The sequence below is a fragment of the Heterodontus francisci genome, chromosome 43, assembly GCF_036365525.1.
Source record: "Heterodontus francisci isolate sHetFra1 chromosome 43, sHetFra1.hap1, whole genome shotgun sequence".
Classification (NCBI taxonomy): Eukaryota; Metazoa; Chordata; class Chondrichthyes; order Heterodontiformes; family Heterodontidae; genus Heterodontus; species Heterodontus francisci.
In genome coordinates, this window is record NC_090413.1 from 20,956,513 (window position 1) to 20,971,580 (window position 15,068).

The 15,068-nt window shown below is 43.0% G+C and overlaps 1 protein-coding gene across 1 annotated transcript in view; it reads right to left on the reverse strand.

Annotated features, from left to right (window-relative positions):
• The window catches only part of LOC137355689 (zinc finger SWIM domain-containing protein 5-like), an 84,988-nt gene that overhangs the window by 720 nt on the left and 69,200 nt on the right, over positions 1 to 15,068 (reverse strand). The window contains exons 11-15 of the mRNA XM_068021119.1: positions 11,882 to 12,017; positions 8,701 to 8,858; positions 4,605 to 4,768; positions 1,526 to 1,607; positions 1 to 617 (exon numbers count right to left, since the gene is read on the reverse strand). The exon at positions 1 to 617 is cut by the window's left edge and continues 720 nt beyond it. Coding sequence (XP_067877220.1) covers positions 1 to 617; positions 1,526 to 1,607; positions 4,605 to 4,768; positions 8,701 to 8,858; positions 11,882 to 12,017 — 1,157 coding nt within the window. The remainder of the gene's footprint in view (positions 618 to 1,525; positions 1,608 to 4,604; positions 4,769 to 8,700; positions 8,859 to 11,881; positions 12,018 to 15,068) is intronic.

A 15,068-nucleotide genomic window follows, 5' to 3' on the forward strand; every position in this document is an offset into this window, starting at 1 on the left:
TTCTGTTGACATGAGCTTCCCGGAATTCCTCCGGCCAGGAACGCCCGCCAGGCCCGGGGCAGACATGGTCCACCTCCTCAGAATGTCCGACAGCACAGGGGCGCACTGCACACTCTTGATGACCAGCGGGACTATTGCAGCCAACTCATTCTTGCCCAGCGAGTGGCTCAGGGAGCAGGCCCACAGGACGTCGTTGATGGCAGGGTGCGTGTCCTGATTGTAGGCGACGTTGAGGTGGGAAAGAGCGAGGCTGGCCATTTTGTAGGCCCGGATCGGGAACCCTCTGTGCTCCATGTACCGAGCGATGGTGAATAAGTGAGAGTAGCTCATCCCCGTGGAGGCGGAGTCCAGAACAATCTGGTACGCGGTTTCAAAGGCTACGTGGTTCTTTTCGCACAGCGTCAGGGCTGACAGTGCACAATTCTGAGGGTCCTTCATTGTACACTGAAGTGCAAGCGTCCGAGCGCAACTGTCCAGCTCCTCACGTTGGGTGTAGTCCAGATTCAAGCGCAAAACAGTGGCATGAGACGTTACTGTGGCAGCTACTATTGTAGTCGCTTCAGTTGGAGTGAAGAGAGAATACCAATTCTGCATTATATTCATCAAGGCACAAACACCTGAAAAGATATAAAAGAGTCAGATTCCTTAACAAGCAATGGAGGCAAGTACAGTCTGGGATTTCTACTAAAATAAAGGCAGTCTCTTCAAATAAAGAGTTTGCATTTCCATCACAGCTTTCATGACAGGACATCCCGACATGCTTTACCAGCCAATGAAATACTTCTGAAGTGTCGTCACCGTTGTAGGAATTAAGGCAATTTTGCACATGTAAGATCCCACTAAACAGCAATGAAATAAATTACCAGATGAGCTGTTTTAGATACTGGTTGAGGGATAAAATGAAGGCCAGGACATTGGGGAGAACTCCCTTACTTTTTGAAAAGTGCCATAAACTTTTATATCCACCCGAGGGGTCAGACTGGGCCTCGGTTTAATATCTTGTGAAAGTCTGCACCTCTGATAGCATAGCACTCCCTCAATACTTCACTGGGAGCATCAGGCTAGGTTTTGTGCTCCAATTTCTGGAGTGGGACTTGAACCCCAAGTCTCTTGCGCAAAAGGCCAGAGTGATACCAACCGAGCATGGCTCAACACTGGTTCAAAGGTAACATCTGTCTGAGGCAGAATGAGAAGGTCCCACACTAGATCTGACTGACCTCAGCTAGTCAAGTGTTACAATGCATTATAGCATATCTTGGTTAGGGAATAAAGAGCACCAAGGCTCTCTGCGCAAGACTGGTGCTAGATGTGCACATGTATGGATGCTGGGCAAGACAGAGCCAGTCTCAAACGGGAAGCACAGGTTAGTTGAACAGCACGGCCATAGGCATGAAGGTCACACAAATGGTCATTTGAGTGAAGTACTGGGGAACAAACACTGGCCATGGAACCCTATCCCAATGAGGGAATGTGTGCTTCCAGGATAGGGTAGAAAGCTCATTATGCATACATACTTGTAACTTACCAACTTCTGTAGCACAGCTCACCAGCCAGCGCACCATCTCACGACGACGCCAGTTCATAGTGGATAGCGTCATTCTCATCACCTGCAAGCGGGAAACACATCCAACAGTCAAGCTTCAACACATGCACTGATGCAAGTTCTGATAATGTAAATGTAAAAGTTGACCTCTTAAAAACACAACTGCAAGGGAGTTTTCATTCAGTTCATAGAACAATGCCAGCCTGTTGAAATGCTACACACATTGCACCGTGGGTCATAATCAGTCATGGCCTGGAAATCCACATGACAGCACAGCATTGATGTGCTTCTCCAATATGCAAAGTGAGACACAGGCTCACCTCCCATTTTAGCTGTACTGTCTGCAATAAGAGGCTGTATGCTAAAACGCACCCCACACCAACCCCTAAAAACAATCATCCAGGGAAGAGGGAGTTTATTATACAAACTGCACAATGAATAAGTCAGTGCAGATAGATCCTACAATCCGCCAGCAAATCACTACACAACCAAGTTATTTCTCCAATGTCACTTGGGAACTGGTACGTGGTGTGGCAGCATCCCAGTAAATGCTTACAATATCTACCAATGTGCATCTGAGAGAAAGGGTGATTAGGTTTTCATAAAGTCACTTCTTCGAACTTGTTCTGAAACACAGCACAAGATCTATCCTTGTCCCTGCTCTGCCCCCACCCCAGACACTCTACAGATTTAAAACTTATACAATCATGATTTCTCAATTTGTTTCCAGATCACCCCCAATTCATTTGGCCTTGGTGTTGTCCTACACTATGAGTGGAAGAGTCTCAAATGAAAATACACAAAAGTTGAAGTTTCAGAAATTATTCACCACACGTGAAGCAATTTGGATCGTGCAACAAGCTCCAAGCTAGTGCTGCTAGCATGGTTGCAAAAGCTCTTCTCTGATCGAGACAACAGGATTGGAGCAGGATGCTAACTATGGGCAAGTGCAGTCAATCATCAATCACAGACAGCTAAAGGAGACTGACCTGCAGCACAGTCTCCGCTTCTCTCCATCCTTTCAAATTAAAAAGTCTTTTTTGCTTTCATAGCTTCAAAATTGTGCAGAATCCTTTACACAGTGAAAATATGGTACAAAGCCGTGGCTTAAACTACAAACTAAATATCTTTGTTTTTGTTACCTCAAGACAAAACTATTCCAACACTCTCCTCCTGGCTGGACTCATACATAAGAACTAGGAGCAGGAGTAGGCAATTCAGCCCCTCGAGCCTGCTCCGCCATTCAATACGATCATGGCTATCTCATCTTGGCCTTAACTCCACTTTCCTGCCCGTTCTCCATTACCTATCAACCCATTACTAATTAAAAATTTGTCTATCTCCTCACATTTACTCAATGTCCCGGCATCCACTGCACTCTGGGGTAGTGAACTCCAGACTCACGACCCTTTGAGAAGTAATTTCTCCTCATCTCGGTTTTAAATCTGCTACCCCTTATCCTAAAACTATGACCTTTTGTTCTAGATTGCCCCACAAGAGGAAACATCCTCTCTACGTCTACTTTGTCAATTCCCTTAATCATCTTGTATACCTCAATTAGAGAGTAAAGGCCTAAACTGCTCAGTCTCTCTTCATAAGACAAACCCTTCATCTCTGGAATCAATCTAGTGAACCTCCTCTGAACTGCTTCCGATGCAACGACATCCTTCCTCAAGTAAGGGGACCAAAACTGTACACGATACTCCAGGTGCGGTCTCACTAATGCCTTGTACAGCTGCAGCAACACTTCCCTACTTTTATACTCTATTCCTTTAGCAATAAATGATAAAATTCCATTTGTCTTCCTCATTACCTGCATAACAGTTTTCTGCGATTCATGCACGAGGACACCCAGATCCCTCTGCACCGAAGCACTCTGAAGTTTCTCTCCATTTAGATAATTTGCCTTTTATTCTTCTGACCAAAATGGATAAACTCACACTTATCCATATTAAACTCCATCTGCCAAATTTTGGTCCATTCACCTAACCTATCCATATCCATTTGCAAATTTCTTAATTCTTTATTGCAACTTACTATCCCACCTATTTTAGTGTCATCTGGAAATTTGGCTATAGTATCTTCTATCCCTGCATCCAAGTCATTAATATAGATTGTAAATAGTTAGGCCCTGAGGACGAATCCTGTGGCACCCCACCAGTTACATCTTGCCAACCAGAAAAGGACCTATTTATCCTGACTCTCTATTGGTTAGCCAATCCTCTATCTAATAAATTGCCCCTAACCCCATGTGATCTTAACTTGTGTATTAACCTTTGTGCGGCACCTTATCAAATGCCTTCTGGAGGTCCAGATATACTGCATCTGCAGGATCCCCATTACCCACTTTACTTGTTACATCTTCGAAGAACTCTAGCAAATTAGTCAAACACGATTTACCCTTCATAAAACCACGCTGATTCTGATGGATTGATACCTTACAGCCTTCATAAACCTGGGCTGATCCAAAAATTTGCTACCCATAGCCCAAGTCCCATTCATCCATCACCCCTGTGCTCACTGATAAACACCAACTCCCAGTACAGCAATGCCAAGATTTTAAAATTCTCAGCATTGTTTTCCAAATCCTCCCATGGCCTCGCCCCCCTCCTTAATATCCTCCAATCCTACAACTCAGACCTCGGCACTCCTCCAATTCTAGCCTCTTCAGTATCCCCGACTTTCATTGCTGCACCATTCGCGACTGTGCCTTCCCTCCTTAAACCCCTCAGCCTCTCCTTTAAGAAGCGCCTTAAAGTTACCATTTTGACCAAGCTATTGGTCACTTGTCTTAATATCTCCTTATGCAGCTCAGCGTTAAATTTTGTTTGACTAATGCTCCTGTGAAGTGCCTGGAGACATTTTACTGCATGAAAGGTGCTAAATAAATGCAGTTTTTGTTAACAGGATGGGAATTAGTATGCAAAATCTAAAATTCTACATTATACATTTAGTCCTGCAGTAGAATTAAAAGGGGATAGCAAAAAAAAAAAAAGCCAAATTTAAAAGATGCTAAATTTGCGGTCGCAGATGCCATTACACAACAATAAAACAGACCCACCTGTAGTCCTAGTTCCAGGGATACGTTGAGGAGTGTAATGTCAGGTGCACAGTTCGGAGGCGTAGCTGTTTTGCAAGCATCCTGTGCAAGCTTGTATATGAGCGATGGAGAATGAATGTTCTGTTGAATGGATTCCAACACGACTCGCAGCCACTTCGGGTCTCCTGCAAAAACAGCAAGTATTAACTAATCGATCAAACCAGCAGACAAAAGGAATACTTAAAGAGCAACAGGGTGCCTGAACTGCAGCCAATGGTCCATTAGTCACCCTGAGCTCCATGTTTTGTGTGTATTGACAGACAGACAGGGAGAAGGAGAGCGCCGATTGGAACCGTGGTAAGGAACCATGTGGCTCATTAGGACAAAAGTTTCAGCACTCTGCCTAAGAGGCAAATCTGGTGTTGTATTCTTGTAAGAGAAGGGTTTTATCAAGATAAAATCCAGGAATATACCTCCACTTTTTTTTTTTAAGAAGTTCGCCAAAAGAACAAAAGGGAGAGATTAGGAGAATCTTTTTTTTTTAAATGGATTACCACAAGGAATTCTCGACTAAAAAAAAAGTGTGAAAGCAGAATCCATAATGGCTTTTAGAAGGAGATAAATTTTGGAACAAAAAGAAAAGGTAGGAGGAAAGGGACTTATGGAGCCAGCAGGAAAGTAACTGACTGAATGGCCTCCTTCTGCACTACAATTTTTTTTAAAAATCAGAAGCATGGCGAATAGACTACAACATGAAGGGACACAGACTCATACCCACACTCCTCCAATCTATAGAGAGATGCCCCCAGATGGAAAAAAATGTCAACTGTTGGTCCGTCTCTTGCATCTGGAGATACAGTTTCTGGGGCATTTGGGACAGTCACAGAACAACTTGTCACCTGCCCTTTTGAATGAAAAATATAAAGTGCCAGGTGCAAGAAGGTGTTGGTTTTAAAAGAAAAAGTGCTCACTTTCCTCAAACAATTTAATATATAATGTTGTACCCACTCCCAATTTGCCTTGGAGTAAAAGCTGATAACCCAGATAGAATTTCAAACAATACTGCAAGATTAAACAACTCCATAGCAGGGACTTGAAAATGTGATTTTAAAAAAAAAGCAACTAATTTCCTATTTTATATATCGACTTTCAAAAGAGAAGGTGAAAGTGGCAAAAACTGAAGTGGAAACAGAATACATCACAGCTGACGTTTTCACAAGCTCATTTTGCAAGAAACCATGAATTTCAGAAAATGCATTTTGAACGCAAGTCCAGTAAAAGCCGGGTCTTGAGGTAGAATGCTTGGTTGGGAAATACTGGGAAGAGGAATTGATACATTATGAAGGGGATTGCAGAACCTTCAGAGTCAAAATGAATTTCTACAAACGCTTGCGTAGCTACCAAGGTTACTGAACTGTATTGTGTAATCTAGTTCAGCTGTTGCTATTAACTAGTTATAACTGTAGGCAGTGTTAAAACTAATTCAGCAATTACATGCTAAATTTGATAGCTTGACTTTTGTATGTATAGTCTTGAAAAAATGCAGCTCGGTTGGTCAAAAAGAAATGAGTTATCAGAAAGCACAACTGGTCCAGTCAGAAGCAGCATTAAATTTGGCCTTGTATTGCTTTTAAGTTTTTTTATGTCAAAATGCAATAATAGTAAAAGTATTAGTTAGCTTTCCTAGAAATATTTAGTGAAAGTAAATTATTTAATTTCAGATGCAAAAGGGCCTCAGTTATTTTTTTTTTAAAAGACATGGTTGCTTGCTTGTAAAATTAACTCAATTATTTCTGTGCAGTAATACCCAGGTGCCACTTGATGGCACTACGTTCTGAGCAGTTCTCAAACGAAAATAAAAGCAATGAGTCCCACCCACAAGCTTCTGGATGCAAAATGGCTCCATTGTAAATAGAAGCCAACCATTAAGGTCAAGAGAAACAGTTCTGGCAACAGAAACAGTATTCCTATACAGCTACAGCTGTCAGTTCTGGGAATTCAATAAATGTGGTGGGGACCTTGGGCGACTAGAAATTCACTTGTGGAGTGAGTAGACCCAGCTTGGAAAAATGTGCCAAAGTTTTGCAAAATGCTTCACATTAAAATCTGACTTTAAAATTAAGCTTGTTCTTCAAAAACAAAATTCCAGAAACGCAGGCCAACATATCAAAACTGTTGAACAAAAGACACTTTCCCGTTTTGGATGTGGATTCGCCTATCCATGATTTCCAATCATTTTAGCTTTTGTTCCCTATTTCCAGCACTTGCAGTTTCTTTTGAATCTATCCTAAATCATACTGCAAACTTATTCAAAAAGGGAGAGATACAGAAAGCAGGAAACTACAGCCCAGTTAGCTTATCAGTCTTAAGGAAAATGTTAAAGCCATTATTAAAGACGGAATAGCAGGGCATTTAGAAAAATTCAAGGTAATCAGGCAGAGTCAACATGGTTTTGTGAAAGGGAAATCATGTTTAACCAATTTATTTAAGTTCTTTTAAGGAGTTACATGTACTGTGGATAAAGGGGAGCCAGTGGATGTATTGTACTTAGATTTCCAGAAGGCATTTGATAAGTTGCCACATCAAATGTTATTACAGAAAATAAAAGCTCAAGGTGTAATGGTAACAGATAGAAGATTGGCTGACTAACAGGAAACAGAGAGTCGGCATAAATGGTCATTTTCTGGTTGGCAAGATGTAACGAGTGGTGTGCCAGAGGAATCTGTGTTGGGGTCTCCACTTTTTACAATTTATATAAATGACTTAGATGAAGGGGACGAAGGGACCAAAGGTATGGTTGCTAAATTTGCTGATGACACAAAGATAGGTAGGAAAGTAAGTTGCGGGTTGATAGGTAAATTGGCCATTATAAATTGCCCCTAGTATAGGTAGGTGGTAGGGGAATAGAGGGACAGGTGGGGATGTGGTAGGAATATGGGATATATGGGATTAGTGTAGGATTAGTATAAATGGGTGGTTGATGGCCGGCACAGACTCGGTGAGCCGAAGGGCCTGTTTCAGTGCTGTATCTCTAAATAAAAATTTTTTAAAAATAAATAAAGAGGACATAAGGAGGCTACAAAGGGATATATAGATAGGTTAAGTGAATGGAAAAAGACCTGGCAAATAGAGCATAAAGTGGGAAATTGTCCACTTTGGCAGGAAGAACAAAAAATCTTTTTCATCTAAATGGTGAGAGATTGCAGAGCTCTGAGATGCAGAGGGATCTGGGTGTCCTATTGCATGAATTGCAAAAGGTTAGTATGCAGGTCGGCACGTAATTAGGAAAGCTAATAGAATGTCATCGCTTATCGCAAGGGGAATTGAATACAACACGTTGGGAACAGTAGGAAGGTTATACTTCAACTCTACAGGGCATTGGTGAGACCACATCTGGAATACTGTGTACAGTACTGGTCTCCTTATTTAAGGAAGGACGTAAATGAGTTGGAGGCAATACAGAGAAGGTTTACTAGACTAATACCTGGAATGGACGGGCTGTCTTACGAGGAAAGATTGGACAGGCTAGGCTTGTATCTGCTGGAATTTAGAAGAGCAAGAGGCGACTTGATTGAAACATACAAGATCCTGAGGGGTCTTGACAGGGTGGATGCGGAAAGGATGTTTCCCCTTGTGGAAGAATCTAGAACAAGGGGTCACGGTTTCAAAATACAGGGTCGCCCATTTAAGACAGAGATAAGGAGAATTTTTTTTCTCTGAGGATCACGAGTCTTTGGAATTCTCTTCCTCAAAAGGCGGTGGAAGAAGAGTCTTTGGATATTTTGAAGGCAGAGGTAAATAAATTCTTGATAAGCAAGGGGGTGGAAGGTTATCGGGGGTGTGTGGAAATGTGGAGTAATCCGTTCAGCCATGAACTTATTGAATGGCGAAGTAGACTCGAAGAGCTGAGTGGCCTACACCTGCTCCTAATTCACGTGAACAAAATGGGAATGTAATTTATACTTTTCGTTCCCAGCAACTGCAGTTCACAGCAGTAGCAACCAAAAAAACAAAAGATAAGCAGGGACAGGGGCTGGTGAGGGAAAAAACCAGCGAGTTACCCACAGGGAACTTTAACATCCAACTGTGCTTTAACAAGATCTGTGCTGTGTGTTACCTTTTGCAGCTGTTAACATGGTGGATGCCAGCTCACACTGCTGAGTTTCAAGGTGCCCGAGGATGAACCAACGTGGATAGCGACTTGGATCCACTAATGCTACGAGGTGAGGATGAGAGCCATCACCAGCTGGCGCCATCGATTCCAGCACTGGAAGCCTGGAAGGAGGAGAAATAAAAAGTGAGCGAATGGACAATTCATGCTGAACAAAAAAGACTCAATGTCCAACCAATGACTTTTTAAACGGACAGCGATAGAAAATTAGAAACTAGACCGTTTAGCAGCAAAATCAGGAAGAATTTTACATAAAGGCTAGTAAAAAAATCTAGAACTCACTCCCCAGAGTACTGCTGGGGTCAGTTTAAAATTTTCAAAATCTAAGACTGATAGATTTTTGTTGGGTAGGGTTATCAAGAAATATGGAGCATAAATGGAGTTGAGGTTTGTAGATGAACTGTGGAACGGGCTCAAGGGGCTAAATAGTATACTGTTATTCCTTTGACCCCTATTCACTTCCTGTTTTACAATGGGTCATGTTTAATACCCCACATCTGTCAGATATGCAGTACGGCCACAGTGACCATCAAAACACCACCTGTGATTCCCCAGTCAGCTCCACATCCTCAACCCCCCTCCGATTATGACTGTGGTAATCTAGGGAGCAGTGCCCCTTCCTGCAAGAATGCCATGAGTGCGCGCGAGCATCACCCATTTGCCACGAGATCTGAACAGGTAGAGGAGACTCATGCCTCCACCATCGCCAATGGTAGAGACACCAAAGAGGAGGTTTTTTCAAATTCTCATTCTGTGCCTCTTTTTTCCCCTAGCCACTCAGCTCCCAGAAGAGCACCAACTCATACCGAAGCACAAGGTTCCACTCGTGCTGTCCCTTCAACTAGCACTTTGCCCCTGTAACAAGACAGTGAGCACTGGCAGATATAGCCCATGAGGGCATCACAATTAAATGCAAGTCATGCCCTATCAGCACATGTTCCAGCAAGGGCCATGGATAGCAATCGAGAGCAGTATCGTAAAGATATTTTCTAATTCTCTTCCCAACCTCAAGTTTAAGAACATAGAAGTCAATTGTACCCCAAACACTGGTGCCCTGGAATAAACTGAAAGCAAGACTTCCATTTATATCACACCTTTAATGACTTCAGGTTGCTCCAAAGCAATTTACAGGCAATTAAGTACTTTTAAAATGTAGTCACCATTATAATATAGAAAACAACAGCCAATTTAGCACAGCAAGCTCCCCCAAACAACAATGTGATAATGACCAGATCATCTGTTTCAGCCATGTTAGTTGAGAGGTAATTTTTGGCCAGGATACTGGGAAGGACGTCTTCTTCCTCGCATGTTAATGGCATTTTTTATGTCTACCTGAAAGACTGTGCCTCTGACGGTAAAGCACTCCCTCAGTACTGCATTGCCGAGTCAGCCTAGATTACATGTTCAAGACTCTGGAGGGGGGTGGGGGGGTCGAAACCACAGCCTTCTAATTCTGAGGAGAGAGTCAGCTATGGCTCAATGGTAGCACTTGGGAGTCAGAAAGTGGTGGGTTCCAGTTGTCAATGAGTCTCAAACTGAAGTAACTCGAGCACAATATTTCATACTACCAATAGTTTGCCTGGAATGTTTACTATATTTTAATGCAAGTTATTGTTATTCTCTCCTTTCTACCGTCACTTTATAGCAACAAGTGGTTAAACTGGCAAGTCACCACCATCGCACCAAAAGCACTTAAAAACAGTGGAGTACTGTGCAGAGTTCTGGTGAATGTATTATAAGAATATAGAGGCACTGGAAAGGGTGCAAAAGGATGATAAATCAGAACAGTGAGGTAATACCCATAAGGAAAGAACAGGCTGGGTCTATTTTCTCTTTGGGGAAAAAAAAAGAGAAATCTGTCCTTTGTGTCTACCACTTTTTAAAATTATAAAAGGTTTTGCTACAGTGCATTTCCACTTGTAGGGAACAGCAAAACTAGTGCCCATAAATAAAAGGTAGTCACCAACAGTGAACTCAAGAAACATCTTTACTCAGGAGAGTGGTTGATGCAAATAGTATAAATGAATTTAAGAAGCTAGATAAGCATATGAGGAAGAAGGGAATAGAGGGTTAGGCTGAGAGTTAAAATGAGGAAGGATGGGAGGATGCCTGAGTGGAGCATAAAGGCCAACATGGACAAGTTGGGCTGAACGACCCATTTCTGCACTGTGTATTCTATGTAACCCAGAAAGTGTAATGGTGAATCAAAACTTAGCTTTCACACAAGAGAACTTCACAGACCAGAGCATCGATAAGTGGAAGAAAGATATACTTGTGACAGCTCTCTGGAAAAATGTGGTTTACAGAGGGAAGCCTCTTGGACTAATTAGTTGGGTCTGTGGTTAGTACCGTTAAGTCACAGAACTACTAAATTTGCTCAGGCAGCCGAGTGAGGGAACCCACGCAGAGATAAGCAGCAGAAAAGTGACGTCCCATTAGAGAAGTTTTCCTCAGCCACCAGATTCCAGCCCACATTCTTTTGATGCGACAGCACAGGCTCACCGCGGTGTGTGTCAATGCGGGGCCCCCTTCAGAATGCCATGTGCTGGTGTCTGAAATGTCACTTGAAAACTGCAGCTGTCAGAACACCCAGACAGCGAGACACAGCAATGCCTCCTGCATCAGAGTTGACTCACTGACCAATGTACATTCTGCACATTTCCTGCTCTTGAAGAACAGTAGACTCTTGCAATGTGCAATCTAATACATTGAGCTCTGGTTTTGAGTTGATCAGCACCAATATATAAAAAAAAACAACTTTCATTTCGAGAGTCTTTCAAGACATGGGACTAGGTAGTACCAGCTTTAAGGCAAGAATTTTGTTAAAATTCCCCCATCTGTAAGAAATATTCATTGCACTCATTCAATCCACAAAACCCACACTGCAATGTTCTTTCCACCGCCATACATGTTAATCAGGTGCACTATATGAATCAGGACAAAGGTTTCTAGGTTGAAGCCTTTGCATTGCTATTTTCAGAAACTCCTTAAGCAGCTTTATAATCCTTGTTTTTCTGAAGTGCGCTTTTGGAAGATGAAATAAAAACAACACACTTTCCACGTAGTGGAATACAGTTAATGCAGGTGCAGCTAGTTTGAAAATATTACCCTCAAATATTCCACCTACCTCATTGCTCTTAAAGAAACTTTGTAAGCCAGGTCAGGGTCATGGAGCAAGAGAGCTTTGAACAGGTATCTTGCAAAAGTGTGCATAGGAACACTTTCCCTATGGACTACCTCTCCTAGGCCACTGAATGGACCTCCTGAAGAAATAAAAGACATCTTTTTAGTGTCTATTTTCTGAGAGTAAGCAGATCCTCACATTTTAAAAGAAATAAATTTGCTCCACAGCACAAAACTGAAGTTTGAATATCAAGGAAGGCCCATATTCAGTCCCTGGGCCTTGCAAGTTTGATCAAGGGCAGCAATTGGGCATAATTAGCCTCAGCATTCTTGGGCTGGGGAGGGGAGGGAAATAAGAAAAGTTAAGGCTTCTGCCCTCCAATGTGCACTTTCCGGCCAGGAACAATGACACAAAATGAGAACAGGCGTGGGCTCATCTCATAGCTTTTATAAGTCAAATAACTTGTGGACTGGGCTCACACATAAAGACTAACTGTTTAGACTAAGCATGGGGCTGCCTGTATCTACAGAAAGACGTATTAGTAGGAGTCAACATCTTCAAGCAAATAATTTATTTGTCTGTGCTCAACAATGAGCTGTTGGCTACTAACAGCATCGAGTGCCCAGTAACTGCAATGGTCAGACACCTTCAAGGAAAAGGCAACTTCCTCTGACCTAGCCAAAGAGATTTGGTAGGTCAGTTTAGAATGGATCCCCATTTACAGGGTTCCCTTGGAGACATTTTGCAATGTTTGGCAATAAGTTGTCCTTCCTTTGACCAAACAGCAGAAACTAAACCAATAATGGCCATGCCTTACTACTGCAGTGCAGAGACACGGTCACCAGTTCCCATATTGGGTTTCTGTTTTGCTGAAGAGGATGTTACAAAATTTCGACCAGCATGTTGTGAGCTCATTACCACACAGACACAAAAAGAGGGGAGAGGTCAGAGCAAGATTATATGCATGTCCAGCAAACTGACGTTAATCCCAAGTAATCTAAATAAAATTGGGTCAAGTCATGTGAGAGAGAGAGTGTGAGAGAGAGAGTGTGAGAGAGAGAGTGTGAGAGAGAGAGTGTGAGAGAGAGAGTGTGAGAGAGAGAGTGTGAGAGAGAGAGTGTGAGAGAGAGAGTGTGAGAGAGAGAGTGTGAGAGAGAGAGTGTGAGAGAGAGAGTGTGAGAGAGAGAGTGTGAGAGAGAGAGTGTGAGAGAGAGAGTGTGAGAGAGAGAGTGTGAGAGAGAGAGTGTGAGAGAGAGAGTGTGAGAGAGAGAGTGTGAGAGAGAGAGTGTGAGAGAGAGAGTGTGAGAGAGAGAGTGTGAGAGAGAGAGTGTGAGAGAGAGAGAGTGTGAGAGAGAGAGAGTGTGAGAGAGAGAGAGTGTGAGAGAGAGAGAGTGTGAGAGAGAGAGTGTGAGAGAGAGAGAGTGAGAGAGAGAGAGTGAGCGAGAGAGTGAGCGAGAGAGTGAGCGAGAAAACTAGAAAGAGAGAAAAAGAGAAAAAAAAGAGCGAGAGAGACAGCGAGCGAGAAAATGAGGAGATTGTGTTTTCTCAAGCTGTAGTATAACCTTTATCTCGTCAAACCACCACACACTCTGCACAGCACGAATGTCAGTGTGGTTAATAAGTAAAGGTTAACTCTTCAGTGGGTTTTTTGTTGTGCAATGGAAATTTTGAGATCAATCGGAGGCACTGTTCTCCTATAACATTGATCCACATTGTGCAGAACAATGTAATCCCCCATTCCAAGTTGGTGGCGGAACACTCTTGTGGTCCAAATCTCTATCTTGTACTACAGCGTACAAAAAGCAAGTTACTGGCACTAGCCCATCAACAAACTGCAGACTTCTTAAAGTCTGAATCAGATCTACAGTTAAAGGCAGGATTCTGAAAAATTAGAACAGTCTATGAAATGGTTCCTGAAAAAGTTTTCATAATGTTTTGCAGTTGAAGAGGTATAAAAAGAATTAGAACCAGAGAAAAGTTACGGCACAGAAAGAGGCCACTCAGACCATCATGTCTGCAGCAGCTGAAAAACCTAGCCGCCCATTCTGATCCCACCTTCCAGCATCTGGTCCGTAGCCTTGCAGGTTACAGCACTTCAGGTGCAGGTCCAGGTACCTTTTAAATGAGTTGAGGGTTTCTGCCTCCATCACCAATTCCGGCAGTGAATTCCAGACACCCACCACCCTTTGGGTGTAAAAATTCTCTCATGTCCCCACTAATCCTTCGACTAATCACCTTAAATCTCCCCCCCCCCCCCCCGAGTAATTGACCTCTCCGCTAGGGGAAACCAGTCCCTCCTGTCTACTCGGTCTAGGCCCCTTACACTTTTGCATACCTCAAATTAAGTCACCCCTCAGCCTCCTCTGTTCCAAGGAAAACACTAGCCCATCTGATCTTTCCTCATAGCTGCATCTTTCAAGCCCTGGCAACATTCTTGTAAATCTCCTCTGTACTCACTCCAAATTAATCTGACAAAGGCAAGACATTACTTTCCAATGGGGGAGAGTTCATGCTTCAGCTGGTGTATCCATTCAGCACTGAAGAACTTGCCCAGGTTAAGAAAATACAGATCTGCTTCTGGCCCTATAGAATGGTAGTGAGAGTAGAAGACTCGAGAGAAAAGTCAAGTCAGCTCAATTCTGAATGCTTAGACACACAGAAAATGGACAGGAAGAGCTAGGCTGTTCCATGGAACCTCCCCATCCCTCGACCAACCACTCGAGAAGGAAAAATAAACAGATAAAAACGCAATGCTAATTTAGGGGAAAAAAAAGAGCCAAGGTTCCTCTCTGACACCCACAGAGGGATAATTTCTAGGCCACAAAAACCAAGTCAACTGCAGTTAAATGTCGGAAAGGGATATTTTGTACAAGCCAAGTGTCAACTTTTTTTTTATATAAAAGTAATACTTGCAGCTCTGCTACCTCAGACAATGAGCAGCTCATCGTTTACAGAACAGAAGGGTCTCTTTTTCCATCTCCCACCTATGCCCGAGTTTGCTGCAGTAACAGCGGCCTCAGTGTCCCCAGTTGGCTGGGGTTCCCAATCTTCACCATTCATGGGCCACCACTGGGAAACAAAAGGTGTGCAGGCCTTGAGCAGCAGGACCAGGCTTGGCAGCAGTCTCATTCCACATCCATCTGTGTTCAAAATCGACAGCTCACACTGCCTCGGCCTGTATATGCAGAAC